This window comes from Peromyscus leucopus, chromosome 5 (genome assembly GCF_004664715.2).
Source record: "Peromyscus leucopus breed LL Stock chromosome 5, UCI_PerLeu_2.1, whole genome shotgun sequence".
Lineage (NCBI taxonomy): Eukaryota > Metazoa > Chordata > Mammalia > Rodentia > Cricetidae > Peromyscus > Peromyscus leucopus.
Window position 1 is genome coordinate 84,820,175 of NC_051067.1, and position 15,299 is coordinate 84,835,473.

Here is a 15,299-nt window from a genome sequence, read left to right on the forward strand (position 1 = left end):
GACTTCAGACCTTGCTCAAGCTCTCTGGCCTGAGAGTCTAGCCTTTCGGGTCATGGATTACACCGCTTCGCATACTAAACGTTACAGAGAAAACGAAAGGCATTAATGATGTTCTTTCTAGTTATCCATTCAGTATACTTGTGTTCCATCCCAGGCTGCAGACTGGCAGCCGCTGCCAGGAACCGCCCCGGGAAGAAGCACCTTTTCCCCATTGTCATGCTGCCATCTGCTGGACACTCACAGGCAAAGACGGGTGTTTCCTTCCAAATGGGATGTTGGTTTGATTCACTCAAAGGGGTCCAAGATGGGGCACGAAGGAGGTAAAAATACTTCCTAGTAAAAAGAAAACAAATCACTTATTTTAAAATAAGAAAGTTAGGATGTATTTTGGATTTTTACGATAACGGAAAAGCATAGATAACGGATATATGCTACACACTTGTATTGCAGATGACAAGGAAGTAATGTGGCTCTTGAGGACAGTGATTTTGAGACCGACCTGCTGCCTACTGCACTAAGAAGGGACTAGGACAGTGGTTTTAAATAGCTCACGTAGAGTAAGCTTAAAGAGTCTGGCCTTACACCAGTACAAATACTCATTCCCAAAATAGCTCAAGAAGTTACATCTCTAAAGCTACGTGTGGAGGCCTGTATCTATAATCCCAGCACTTGGTAAAGTAGAGCAGGAATCCAAGGTTACTCTCAGTTACATACTATGTTCAAGGCCAGACTAGGCTACACAAAACGTGTCTCAAAAGACCAAAAAAAATAAAATGGAACTATATTCATCCATGTTCAGGATATTAAAACAGACTTCTAGAGAGATGCTAGCAACTGAGAAAGTTATACATAGACTGAGCATAGACTCGGCTGTTCTTAATCAAAGTGAGCAGCAGATATCTGCGAACTGAAAATGCAGACATCTGGCCCATGCAAGAAGCTTCTACTTCGTGTGACTGAAGACTGGTCGGCCATTGGACACTGGAATATTCATCCAAATGATTCCTCTGCATTCCTGAGAGGAAAAAGAGAGAGATCAACTCTCATTTATATGTCAGTTTTCACTCCATAACATGTAAGGCTGCATATGAACATGAAGGAAGGGGGCTCTGTGTCTGGATGACTTGAAAATGTCACTAGCAAGACCCCTATTTGATTAGATCCCTATTTGAGGATGTCAGACATGGGCCATGTAAAAGAGGCATGAATATCATCTAATGTAATAGTAGTTTAATGCATGTGTGTTCACATGTGTACATGTGTGGAAAACAAAGAACGGTGTCAGGTGTCATCCTCAGGAATGGAGCCCACCTCCATTAAGACAGGGTCTCTCACTGGCCTGAAGCTCACCAATGAGGCTGGATTGGTTGGCCGGTGAGCCAGGGATCCACCAGTCTCCAGCTCCCCAGCCATGGGATAGGGGTACTTACCACCACATCCAGCATTTGTATGCAGGCTCTGTTGCTAATGCTTGGAAGCTAGACACTTGATGGACTTAACCACTCCCACAAACTTGTAACATTTTTGTTTTAGCTTTCTAGCTGATAGTTTTCCCCAAATATCAACACAGGAAAGAGCTCTCTACAAAGGCCATGGAATTTTCCAACTCCCTTGCAAAGGGTGTGACCTCTAGAAGCAGAAAGTGACCCAGGTATATCTTTTCCAAAACCATCTGAGCTAGAGATATCCCATAATGTTGGATGTTATGTTCAGAGAGTCTGCACCTCGGCAGAAAAGGCCTTGCTGTGGAGAACCCTGGTAGTTTCCTGGAAGATGTCTCCAGACAGTCTCGAGGAAGGTGTACCTTTCAGCATGCACCAAAGGGGTCCATAGATTCCCAGCATATGAGAACAGAACTCTGCTGATCTCTGAGTTTGTTTTTATTTTTTAGGGAAGTTGGGAATATGACTTTTGATATGAAGTTCCTCTAATGAAATTCACCCACTATTAATTGCAAACTATTTCTTTCTTGTGTGGGCTGAAGAAGACACTTCTGGGTCATCAGAGTCAGTCTGTCAGTTGGAAATGTCTGAGCCAGGTAAACTCGAAGTTCCTGGCATCTCAGAAATCCACTCACTCTTTGTGCCTCGTGTGTGACCCTGAAACACTCACAACAACAACTCCAGCAAATTATACAGGTTCAGTGTGGATATAAAAAGTAAGACTGTCACCTTAGTCTTGTCAATATTGGTAAGTAGAACACACCCACCCACCCACCTACCAGGTGGCTAAGTCAATTCCATCCTTTCTAGTGTAAATTTGAGTTCTCCAGAGAAGGCCTACAGCTTCACTCTAAATCAAGTTCCCCCTCTGCCAAATCTTAAAACAGCTTGCCCCTCCTGAGTAGCACTCAGCAGACTTACACCATAGGATATCAGAGGTGTAGATCTTTCCCAGTACCTGCTTGCATGCTGTTTGTTCACTACGGTACCCCCTGGGGACATGTCTGCTATTTACGATACACTAGCTTTGTGAATTGTGGAATCCTCATTACCCCATCAGCAAAGCCTCGTTTCTCCTCATTCCTAGCCTGACCTTTGCTCTCTGGTTTTAGACCTTTACTTCCCTGGACCTTGGATGACATCAGAGAACACTTTCCAGCTTGTCCCCTTCCCCCACATGTCTCACTAAGACTCAGCTCAAACCCAGAGGTGCCCAGGACTTGGCTCCCACTAAAAGCTCTAATGCTCTGAGGTTATAGAACTTGCATTTTATTCAGTATCTGAACTCAATACATGATCAGGGGGAAGGCATCTGTGCTGGTGTGGGGGGGAGGGGATTTATCAACACAAATTAAATTCTGTTATATATTTTGCATATATTTTGCATTCTGATTTTATTTCATATGAGTAACGGGATCATTACATGACAAGTAATGGGCCAGCCCTCCTCCAGACTCATTGAGAAAATCTCATTACCTTCCAAGACAAATTGAATTTTTTGATGTTGAAAAGAATTTCATGAGGTTCATCCCTAAGCCCATAAAACACCAGCTAAAGCAGATTAGTGGACAGAAATCCCCACAGAGAGCAGCTCAGTGGAGAATGAGGGTAATGGCTGAGGGAGAAACTTAAAAGCAGGAAATTCAGAACCACACAATGATGACTTCTAAAGGGCAACATAGAAAAGGAAAGGCAGAGGTAGAGAAAAGAGGATTAAGGAGGAAGCAGGACTGAGCAGTGTTTCTGAAGCAGACATGATCAGGGGGAGAGTATCTGTCCAAAATTCCACTCTCTGATCTTTCAGTCTCTGTCCGACACTAATGTTCAAATCCAGCATCAGGTACTGCTCATTCTGATCGTAGACTGGCCACAGAGGCAGGCTGTCCCCATTAGGATCCCTGAAAGTGAAAGCAGACTCTGGTGAGGTAGTCTTCCTCAAACACCCCACTGCGAGGAGGCCAGCTGATTTACTCACCCGCTCCTGGCAAAGTTAGCCCAGTACTTCATCATCTTCCTGCTTAGCAACTTCTCTTCCTCAGTGGCTTCCTCTGCAGATGAACACAAATCCAGCTGCTTACCCGCTTCACCCGGGCCTGAGGCTCCTCCCACTCACTGAGGCTGTCATCCTATCTTGCCCCCTCATTGAGTCCTTACAAATAAGTCATAGCTCCCACATGCTGAACATAACTCCATCATTGGCCCTCTCTCTGCTATCTGCTAAAGGTTGATTCCAAGATGCCCCTAACAACAACCAATTCCAAAGATGCTATGGCCCATCTATAAAACAATGCCATTTGCTTATAGCCTCTGCAAACCCCCAAATCACTTCTGCCTCATTTGCAATACCTAGCACGGGACAGGCCAGGTAAATCTCATCACTTCCCTGTAGGTACTTAAGTGCCAGCTCAAAGGCAAGCATTGTTTCCAAGGTCTTGGATATGTTCAGGAAGATAGGCTCCACCTGCCGTGTGCAGGCCAACCCTCTCCACACATTTGCTCATGTGTGGGCATGTGTTCTGCTTCTTATTCTTTCTATAGAGGTTGTATCTAGAAATCTTATCTATAAGTTCTACATGCTCAGCTTTAAATATGTCAATTGTTGTTCTATAAAATCATAATATATATATTCAAACATATGTATATGCAATTGCATTTAAGGTTGTGTTTAGCATAGTATGAGTATCCAATATTCTAGTGATGGATATTAACACAAAATAGTTTTTTTTAAAGGCAATGTTTTCATGCGCACATATGTTTTTGCACATGTGGATATAATAACTCAAAACTCTGCACACAGAAGAGCCAGACTAAACTGTACACACTGTAAATACTTATGGCCTTCTTCTAATATATGAAATTGTCTGTTTGCCACACCTGCTGTTATACACCAGTTAAAATGTGCTGTTCTTCCAAACATGGCTTGATTTAAGAAAGAATGATTCACCAGCTAGGGATAGTCTCTTGTTCTCCTGCTCTAGCTGAAACTGAGAGTTAAAATCACATGCATTAAAAGCCACCTACATGTCTAGTTTTCTATAAGTTGTTCAAGTGTTTATTAGCTTGCTCTTTTCCTATAGACTTTAGAGATTCTAGATTGCAAGGCATTTACCTCCCTAACCCTAAAGTAGAGGCCTTTCTTCACCCAGAGTATAAGTTCTCTGTTGAGTAAAAGCATGTCTTAAGCACTCAAGGTTTGCTTTACAGCAACTGTTTAGTTTCATCCTTATAAAAGCCTTAGCGGCATCTACCTCATTATCTCTAAGACAAGGATGGATAGATAAATAAAACGGCTAAACCACAGTCCACAAACACTCTCAATAACAGCTCTAGCCTCTGTCAAAGGTCATGCTGAATTAGTTAAGAACCTCCATTTCATAGTGTTTTAAACCAAATGTTTCAGTGGTATTTCCTATGTGTGATTTGCTTGTAACTTTTCAGTGTGTGTGTGTGTGTGTGTGTGTGTGTGTGTGAGAGAGAGAGAGAGAGAGAGAGAGAGAGAGAGAGAGAGAGAGAGAGAGAGAGAGAGAGATGTGTATGCTTGTAAACTACTCAGGTGATTAAATCTCTTGTATAGTGATGGGCTGAGCAGAGCCTTTATGGAAGCAGTTGGGAATTGACTCTTCTCACCCCATCCCACATTCCATGTTCCTGCAGAAGGAGCCCACAGCTAGTTACTTACGAAACATGGCAACATCACCCTTTAAAAAAGGGCCTCCAAAGACAAAGCGGATTTCATCCGTGTGGTCAGCCTTCACAAAGGCTGGCCTCGTGTTTTCAAAGCACTGGGGTCGGTGCTGAAACTCATAAAAATATACAGGTACACCAGCATCTAAGAAAAAAAAGAAAAACACAGAAAACATCAGGCATGTATGTAAGTAAGGTGTGGCCCTGCATCACTACCTGGCAAGTTAAAATTTACAGACCCATAGGTATGACAGCTCAGAGGCCACATAAACCAGCCTGACTGCCTCCCTTTCCTTTCTCCCTCCCTCCCTCCTTCCCTTTCTTCCTTCCCTTTCTTCATTCCTTCCTTCCTTCTTTCCTTCCTTCCTTCCTCCCTTCCTTCCTTCCTTCCTTCCTTCCTTCTTTCCTTCTTTGAGGCTGGAATTCCTCTCTATGGCAGTCTTCTTATCCCTAGTGACAAAGATGTTACAAGCCCTGTGCACACCCTGAGAAGAGGAGAATTGTACTGACTAAAAGAAAAGCCCTTTCATACTGAGCCCAGATATACTTGTAACTTCCTCTCGTTGATCCTGGTTCAGATGTCTGGAGGCACACAGAGTAATTCCCTCCTTCCAAAAGAATCTGCACACAAGCAACCAAAACCTTCTTCTCTTCTACACAGGTCCTTTCTCTGTAACAATGCACACGCATACATGAGCACACACACAAACACACATATTCTTGGTCTCAATTTTTCCTTCAATTATTGGCTCATTTCTCAGCATCTCTTGCAACAAGACACCACTTTCTGTTTATTTCCATTCCTTCTCTTTCTATTATCTTTCTACAAATAATAAAAAGTACATTTTCAAATGCAGAATTTGAAGAGCTTTTGCAAATCTATGCACAATCATGAACTCTCCACATAGAGCATGTCCATCAACCCAACACACACACTTTAAAAACAACAAAAATAAACCTTTTTCCCCCACTGTATTTGTTTGGAAATGGTGTCTAAGGTACAACACAAAACACACAATGAACAAAGATAATGTAAATGAAGTAATATGCATGAAGACTTAGAATTGGTATTCAATTGTTGAACATTATCAACAGAGCAAGACACCAACCCACTGAATGTCTTGCAAATACTTGCAAATTATGTCCAAAAAATGAATTAATTTGTGTAATATATGAAGAATCCTTGAGACAAAATAAGTAACTCTCAGTTCAAAGAAAAAAGAACAAAGGGTTTGCACAGACATTTTGCTACGAGATGTGAAAATGTTTGGAAAGTATTTCACATTTTCTCTTACATGTGGTATTTATACATATTTATACATACATGTATGTGTATACATATATACACATACATGTGGAGGGAGATCAAAAGAGAGAAAGGAAAAGGAGATAGAGGGGGCAGAAGAAAAGTTATTTAAGGGAAGGAAGGGGGCAAGCAACAGATGGGGTAGGGATGGGAGATGGGTACGTTTACGTGTATGAAATCTCATCATATGATCCATTATTTTACGTTAGTTTTAAAGTTAATTTCGAATTGTCTGAAAAGGACCCGGAAACACTCCTAACTTGTCTGATCCTTAGGGAAACACAAGTCAGCGCCGTCATTGGATGACACGTCGCCCATTTGTACAGGGATGTGATAGTTATTCCCTCTGCGGCAGCAGGAAGCACGTACTGATGCGGCAGGGGCTGCAGTTCTTGTGTGTCGGGGAGAGAAGGAAAAATGGCATGGCCGCTGTAGAAAGCAATATGCAGGTCTTCAAAAATTAGAATGATTGTGTGGTCCAGGAACCCACCTCGGATATGCATCTAAAAGAAGGGCTATCCATACATTCACATTCAAACAGCATTATTCACCACAGTCATAAATAAACATGGTATAGACAGGCAAAGAATGTTCCTCATCCTGAGAAAGAAATTCTGACATATAGCAGTAAATAGATGAACCTTCAGGCATTATACTAATAAGCTAGATCAGAAAAGGACAAATACTATATTATTTCATTTACAGAAGATACATAAAAATGGTTAAAGTACTAAATGTTTTGTCATACACATTTTGCCTTAATATTGTAAGTGTAAAAATTATGTTGTTTAATTTTTACATTGTTGAGTTTTCCTATTTCCTCTTGTTGACTTCTGATTGACTCCTCTGGGGTCATACTCCACTCTTTTAGATACATTAAGGTTTGTTCTGTGGGCAACTGTGTGGTTTATTCTGGAGGATATTAAATGTACAAAAGAAAAATGAGGACTCTGGTGGCTGTTGGATGTAATGTTCTTCATGCATTGTTAGGTCCGTTTGATTTATAGTATTGTTCTCATCTTCTATTTCCCTCTTCATATTTTGCATAATTGTTCTGTCATTGAAAATGCATGTTAAGGTCTCAAACTATTACAATAAAACCACCCCTTCAAGCTTTCTCTGTTACCTTTATTTCATACATTTTGTGGCTCTATCGTAAGGTGCATATGGGTTTTCAATTCTGATGCTTTTCTGGTGCAGATGCCCTTTTATAATGTCCTTCCTTGTGTCTTGTCATACTTTCTGTTTCCAGATTTATTTTTTCTGACTTATGCAGCAGGCCCAGGACTCTTCTGGTGAATGCTTACATTGAATATCTTTTCCACTATTTCTCTTTCAGCCAATGTCCATCCTTGGTTCTCCAGTGAATCTTTTCTAAACAGCATGTGTCATAGTTTCTTTAACCCCTCTACATCTGCCTACTGAGAGATTAGTCCATTTACATTTAATACAATGACTGAGAGCAAAGAACTGACTTCCACCATTCTGCTTTTTGTTTCCTATGTCTCTTTCATCAGTTTTGTGTCTTTAGTTGCTCCACCACTGCCTTCTTTTGTATTAGAATGTTCTAGTGCATCATTTTAATCCACTTCTTACTCCTTTTACCACATATTTTTAGTTATTTTCTAAGCTAATGTTTAATATTTGGAATTCACATCTTAACTTACAATAAAGTTCAGATTAATTTTAACTTACTTACTTTTTATATCATAAAACTTTATGCTGCTAAGGCTAAAATTTATATCTCCATACATTGTATCTTACTTACAGATTTACAATTGTCTTTAAAACCATTTAGGAAATGGGGTGTTATAAACAAAAATGAATTAATAATGACTTCCATATTGACTTACACAATTAGTTTTACTGTGTTGTTTACCTGTTCATGTATATTTGAAATGCTTTCTGTATCCTTTTGTTTCAGCCTAAAATCTTTAAAGGACTCTTTTTCCTACTCTGGAGAGTTTGTTAGCTATGAGCTTAAGTCCTGTGTACTAGGAAATGTCATAATTTCTCCTTCTTTTCTGAAGGGCAGTTTTACCAAATACCTAATTCTTGGTTGACAGCCTTGGTACTTCATCTTATGGCACTCTGAATGTGTCATCTCCATGCTTTCTGATCACCATCATTTCTTTAGGCAGATCCTATGATAATCTCATTTCTAGACAACAAGTCTCAGCTCTCTTACAGAGCCCATGAAGCTCTTTTCTTTCTCTTTGGCTTTAGATATGATGTGTCTCATTGTGAAATCTGAGCTTTTCCTATATAGGGGCTGTCGAAATCCATAGATGCCCGACTTTCAACAGCTTTGGGACATTTTGTCCATTACTTATTCTTCCTTCTTTTTTCTCTCCTGTCTTTCTTGGGATCCTACAATGCATACGTTTGGTTGATCAAATTGTCCCACAAGATTCCTATGCTCTGTTTACCTTCCATTATTCTTTTCTCTTTCAGATTGAGTGTCTCAAATGGTATAACTAAGTTCCTTGCTCTGTCTTTCATGTGCTCAGATCTGTAATAGATCCCTTGAGTAATTCATTCATTTCACATAATGCCTTTCCACTCTGCTCAGTTTCTTCTCACGTTTTTTTTTTTTAAATAAATCCTCCCTTTTTAGCCACTACTTAGTGATAATTTATTCTCATTGCTTCCTTTCAACATTTGAACATATTTAAAACAGTAGATTTTCACTGAGGTAGTGGTGATGCAGTGACTGGCATTCCTGCCATTCCATATTTAGAAGAATTGATTTCAAATTTTTGCTCAATAGTTCCAATGTTTAGAGTTCCTCAAAATCAGTTTCTGTTCATTTATTTTTCCTGTATGTGAGCAATACATTCTTGTTTCTTTGTCTAATATAATTTTTAAAAAAACACAAAACAGAAACAACAACAACAAAAACAGAAGTCCTGGTGTGGAAGTGGTGGACTCTAATCCTACGAGTGCCTGGGTTTTGTGTCTCACTGATTTTTTGGGTGTTGTTGATCTTTTTTAACTGGTTTTCTATACTACCTTTATAAAGTTTGTATTATTTGTCGTAAGTTGCCATTGAAGCCTGTTTTCTGGTACCTTAGTGATCAGTTTATGACGTAATAAGTTATTGATATTTCCATAAACCTTTGGAACCACCAATCACACAAACAAAGCAAAAAAAGAAAAACAAAGGAATTCACAGTCTTTCAGTTCAACTCTGTGTGTGTTTGAAAGCTCACATGTGGGGTGTGTGCGGGTGTGTGTGTGTGTGTGTGTGTGTGTGTGTGTGTGTGTGTGTGCTCACACACCTGCATGCCAGAGCACTTGTGTGCAAATCAGAAGATAATTTATCAGTACTTTTTTTCTCTCCTTTCACTCTGTGGACTCTGAGAATTGAACTCAGGTCCTCGGGCTTGACAGCAAGAACCTTAACCCACTGAGTCATCCCATTGGCCTCCAGCTCCACTTCTTAGTTGTAGAAGAGTGGATCTACATATTCTGAACTCTCCACTATGCTCTGCTATTCAGCTTGTCTACCCTCCAGCCAATACACAGCTTTGTTTATTTATTTATTTACTTACTTACTTATATATCTATCTTTCTATTTATTTATTTTGTGTGTTTGTCTTTCAGACAGTGTTTCTCTGTGTAGCCCTGACTGTCCTGACTAGACCAGACTAGCCTCAAACTCAGAGATCTACCTGCCTCTCCCTCTGGAGTGCTAGAATTAAAGGAATATGCTTTCCTTTATAAGTTTTTCTTTATTTTGTGGGATTTTATAGATGTATATAATGAAATATGACTGTATCTACCCTACTTCTCCTCTTCCCTTCCCCAACTTCATGTCTTTTAATTTTCTAACCTACTAAAACCAGTCAGTGCTGCACACATGTGCGTGGGTGAGGTGACCCTTGAAACACTGGCAACATCCACAAAAAGCAATTCTCTACCCCTGTGATCATCCCCTGCCAGTAGCTCCTCAGTGAGGCGTGTGGCCTGCTAAGTTATCACAGCTCAATAATAAGTCCTAAAACCAAGTGAATTTTATCTCGTCTAATTTTGTTATACTTTCTCAAGATTGATTTGGCCATCCTTGTATGTTCATGTCAATTTTAGAATTAGTTTGTTAATTTCCACAAAACTGTTACAAAAGATTTGAAGTTGTTCTGTGTTGAGTCTACAGATCAATTTCCCCCATTTTCTTTGAACCATTTAAATTAAGCTTCCACTATCTTATCATTCCATTAAAGTCACTGTCAAGGTCACCAGTGACCTCTGTGTTGCCAATTTCAAGAGTCTCATCTTGCCTGTCATTAACAGAACTAATGCCTCGATAATCTCCCATGGCAACCTGGCCCATAGCCTCTGTAATTCTTTTCTGCCGCTACACTTATCACCATCAAACACAGTCTATATTAATTTGTTTGCTTCTTTTTTCCAGTCTTTCCCACCAGAACAATGGCAGGGTGTCTCTTCTGCTCACTGCCAAATGTCCAGGAAATAGAAGAGAGTCGAGCATAAAGGAGCATATTGCTAAGTATTTGTTGCAAGAAAAGCAAAGGAAGGGGAAATGAGAGGAGGGGGAGGGGAGAGGGAAGGGAGAGAGGGAGGGAAGGAGGGAGGGAGAGAGGGATGAAAGGAGTAGATTAGCTTTCCATCCCTTTCCCAACGATGTTTTCTTCTCTCCCATTCCCCCCTTACTCCTACAGCTAAGAGGCTTTGAAAACCAACCAACTCCAGAGAAAAAAGTGAAGAAAATGAAAGAATAAAAAACGTAGTCCAGGGCTGGAGGGATGACTCAGTGGTTAAGAGCACTGGCTGCTTTTCCCAGAGGACCTGGGTTCAATTCTCAGCACCCACATGACAACTCACAGCTGTCTGTAACTCCAGTTCCAGAGGATCTGACACCCTCACACAGACATGCATGCAGGCAAAAATACCAATGCACATAAAATAAAAATAAATAAATCATTTTTTAAAAAAAAAGTAGTCCGTGTTCCGGAACTGCAAAGATGGATATAGCATTCTTCCATCGTGGACATACCTAAAAGAGCCTCACAGTGAAGGAACCCAGGGGTGGCTCCTCTGTGCACAGCACGAACCCCCATGGCCTCCTACCTCACTGTCTATAACCTTGAAAGGAGTTCATGAGAGACTCACCTCTGTGATATCGAGCTGTCACCAGCCCAGGAACCACAAAGAACACATCTCCAAACAAGTCCAGTAAAGTGTCTCGAATGTCAGTCAGGGAGTGCTTGCCATGGAAGTATTCTTTAGCTACAACATGTAAATACTGGGTGGGGATATGCTGTGAAAAGAAAAGAAAAAAGAAAGGGGGCAGAAAGAGAAAGAGAGAGGGAGACAGGGAAGGACGGAAGGAGGGAGGGAGGGAGGGAGGGAGGGAGGGAGGGAGGGAGGGAGGGAGGGAGGGAGGAAGAGAAATTATCGTGGTCATAGGAAACCCAAGTCAACAACAATGGCCAGCCTGTTAATTAAACATTACCTGTGACAGTAAATTTGTAAATACTGTCTATGTGCTACCTCATTTCACACACACAGCAATCCTAGAATACATTAAAAATAACTCCACAGATTTGGAAACTAAGGCATGGAGAGAGTAAATGGTTGGTCCAAACGGATGGAACCATGATTCCTTCACAAGTCTGAATTCAAACCCCATGCTCTGGGCCACATACAGTACACACATCAGTGGTGCTCAGTGCAAGTGAAAATCTGGTGTCCTATGTTCCGAAGTTATTAGGAATTTCCAGATGGTGACAGCAGACATCAAGCTAAAGAGAGGGCCTTTCGGGGCAGGAAGTGTTGTGTGACACACTGGCCACACACCCACAAAACTATCCCTGCTCCTGGGACAAGCTCTGCCTCTAAGCCATTGGGTATCTTGCAGCCTCAGTTTCCTCATCTATAATCTTTAAAATGGGATGACAAGAAGAGCACGCTTCCTGGCAGAGAGCGGGCCTTGGATGGGCTGGTTGCTGAGCACTGTTGGTGAGCACTGCCTCCATCAGGCATTTGATGCCTTCTTTGACCCAACTCCAGCTGCCTCCAACTCTTCTCACTTTGACTTTGCCCTGAGTACCAGTGGCAGACCGTAGAAGGTCAACCACCCAAGGATCCAAGGGCCTGTCACCATGGTGACTGCTTAAAAGGGTCCAATGGCCTAGGTGACACTGGGAAATTTGTTATACCGTAAGTCTTCGTTTTGGTAGCACAACCATGGGCACACTTCTGTGGAATTTGGCAGCAAAGCCGCATAAGCCTCCTCTAGGAGTGCCGCTGAGACTCACTCTTCCGGAGCTCAGAAGGCTGAGAGTGTTTTCATGGGGCCCAGGGTAAGAGGTGGCTATGGCAGTGCAGGCTTTGGTACAAGAGCCTGTCCACATGGGCCATGAGACGACAGACCTTACAGGCCTGGAAGTGTCCGGAGGGGTGGAGAGGCTTTGGGTCACTGGCAAGTCACCAGGAAACAGTCACAGGCAGACTCTGGGGCTTCTGGGTCAAGGCCAGAGAACTAGTCGCCATTTGTGAAGCAGGTCCTACATGTCATCAGGTCTTTCTTAGAGACACTGCAGCTCACCCCTCACTCTTGTGATGTCCCGGAAAACCTACTTACTTCTACCCTTAAGATTGCACTCAAGACACATTCAGCATTTGAAATGCCCTTCTTCTCTAGGTTCCCTTCCCCTATGACCCAGACCAATGGAAATCACCTCCCAGGAACATCTACTGAACAGCCACAGAGATCCCACGGCTCTATTTTTATCTTGAATATCCCTCTATCTTCAGACTCAATTCACTTCATTGGATAGTCAAGACTCACCAAACATCCCTCTTCCAAGCCCCAGGGACTAACCCCTGGCCTACCCAGTCAGGCTAATCTTCAGCTAGGAAAAAAACCTTCAATTGGCAGTTCAGTCACTTCCCCCTTCTCTGTTCCTCAGGGCTTCTATGATTTTCTACTCCTTCTCTGGCTTGTAACTGTTTCACGGATCCTCTTTTTCAGTAGTTACTCCTTCAGCTGATTTCTTCCTATTCCCCAGCTCCCAGCTGGTCTCTATAGTTCTTCCTATGCTCCCCTCGCTCCTGACTCCCTGAAATTCTTCCTCCCTGCAGGGAGCTACCTAGATCCTCCTGTGGACAATCATCTGTTCCACTTCATGTGACAGTCATGATCATGTCTGTCCACCCCACACTGTATCTCACTGCCTGAGGAAGCTTTAGAGTATTTGGTCTCAGTAAACAGATGTTCTATGAGTCAATAAAAGCAGTGAACATGGCCTTGAGACTATGCTATATAAATGTTTATGAGAAGGAAGAAGATAAAAGGAAGGAGCAGAAAGGAAAGAAATAAGTTTATTTTCACATCTTAGTGTCTAGAGTAAGATCTGGTGCCGCTGTTTGTTTCTAAAGTGTTTGAAATGCTTCACAAATGAATAGATGAGCACATGACTGTTGATGCTGGAACTTAACACAAAGCCTGTTGGCCACATAGTAAATATAGAATTCTAGCCCCCTGTATATTTCATAATTCATAACTTTTCAAGTTATACTTAGATAATTCAGTATATGTGCTGATCTGAAACATTCTAAAGAAGAGGAAGTACCCAAAAATCTACATTAATATGTCCCAGAAACAGATTAATAATGGCATAAATAAAGAAAATTAATGCATAGACGTGAAAAGGCCTAGTGGCCACAGATCACATTTGGCAAATATGAGAGTTACAAAAAGAGCTCTTTGGATTTAAGAGTGTGACTAAGGGTTTGTGAACCAATAAAAAGTCTACTGAGTTAATTAGCTGATTAATTAATCAGTGCAAGATGACTTTAGCCTCTATCCATGTGTACAGAGCAGGGATTTTTGCCAAGTGAACGATTCTCTGGAGAGCCACACCACCCACAGCCACTTACCAGGAAAATGTGTATCAAGTTAAGAGCAACAGATTCGTTGGAGCCGTGGAGGATCTCAGGGGTGTCCTTCTGTGGATAGAAGCAGGGTATTTTCTATGAGCCATCTGGGCTCATTGTTTGAAAAGCAGGGGCTAAATGCACAAAAGTTACACACCACTGTCTCCTTGTTGGCTAGGAGACAGGAGCAGCATGCCCACCCTCTGAACGTTAGTTTCTTTAACTGTAAAGTAGAAGAGGTGATGCCTGTTTGCAAGTTCCCGTTTCGGTGGTATGTGCCTGGTATGTGAAAGGCACTCCGGGGACCGGTCACAACGGTTATGGTCACTGACTTCTTTATTTACTGTCCCTTACCCTGCCAGTTTAAAACAAAGAGGTTGGTCTAGACAAATGAGTCCTGACATTGTAATGAATTTGACCTCTCCTCCAAACTTCTAAAGCAGATGAAAAGCTTCTTAAATCCCAGAGTCCAGAAAACCTCCTTCCATGCTCGCCCGGGCTTTTGTTCAATCATCCCTCCTCAGAGGGGCTCATCCTCACCATACTCTGACATCCCTGAAGAAGATTTCTTCCCACTGCATTCTGCATTGCTCTGAGCATGCTCTAAAAAGCATCTTTTAATTATGCACACTTGCTGTATGCCCCTGGAGAGTGTGGCCTGACAGGATACAGGAACCTGTGAGTGTCCCTACTGAAAATGTGTACAGTTTCTCTGCATTCTATAACTCCACAGTAGACATGAACTGTTCTCAGAAGTCAGAATGCCAGGGCCAAGACTGAGTATAAAAAACTGAAGTTTCCAAAACCTATCTGAAACAGTAACTGTATTTACTTGAAATAATCACGTGTAGATTTTTTTCTTTGCTCTTTTGTTTGTTTTTTAGTAAATACAAATGGATCCAACTCTCTCCTCTTCATAGTTACTTCTTTTGCCATAAATCTGTATGAGGAGCAAGACAGACATA

The 15,299-nt window shown here is 41.6% G+C and overlaps 1 protein-coding gene across 1 annotated transcript in view; it reads right to left on the reverse strand.

Annotated features, from left to right (window-relative positions):
• Positions 1–2,806: 2,806 nt before the first annotated feature.
• Ces5a (carboxylesterase 5A) overlaps positions 2,807–15,299 on the reverse strand; it is a 29,032-nt gene continuing 16,539 nt past the window's right edge. The window contains 5 exon segments of the mRNA XM_028871556.2: positions 2,807–3,340; positions 3,418–3,490; positions 5,122–5,271; positions 11,566–11,713; positions 14,338–14,406. Of these exon segments, the coding sequence (XP_028727389.1) occupies positions 3,109–3,340; positions 3,418–3,490; positions 5,122–5,271; positions 11,566–11,713; positions 14,338–14,406 (672 nt within the window). The 3' untranslated portion in view covers positions 2,807–3,108.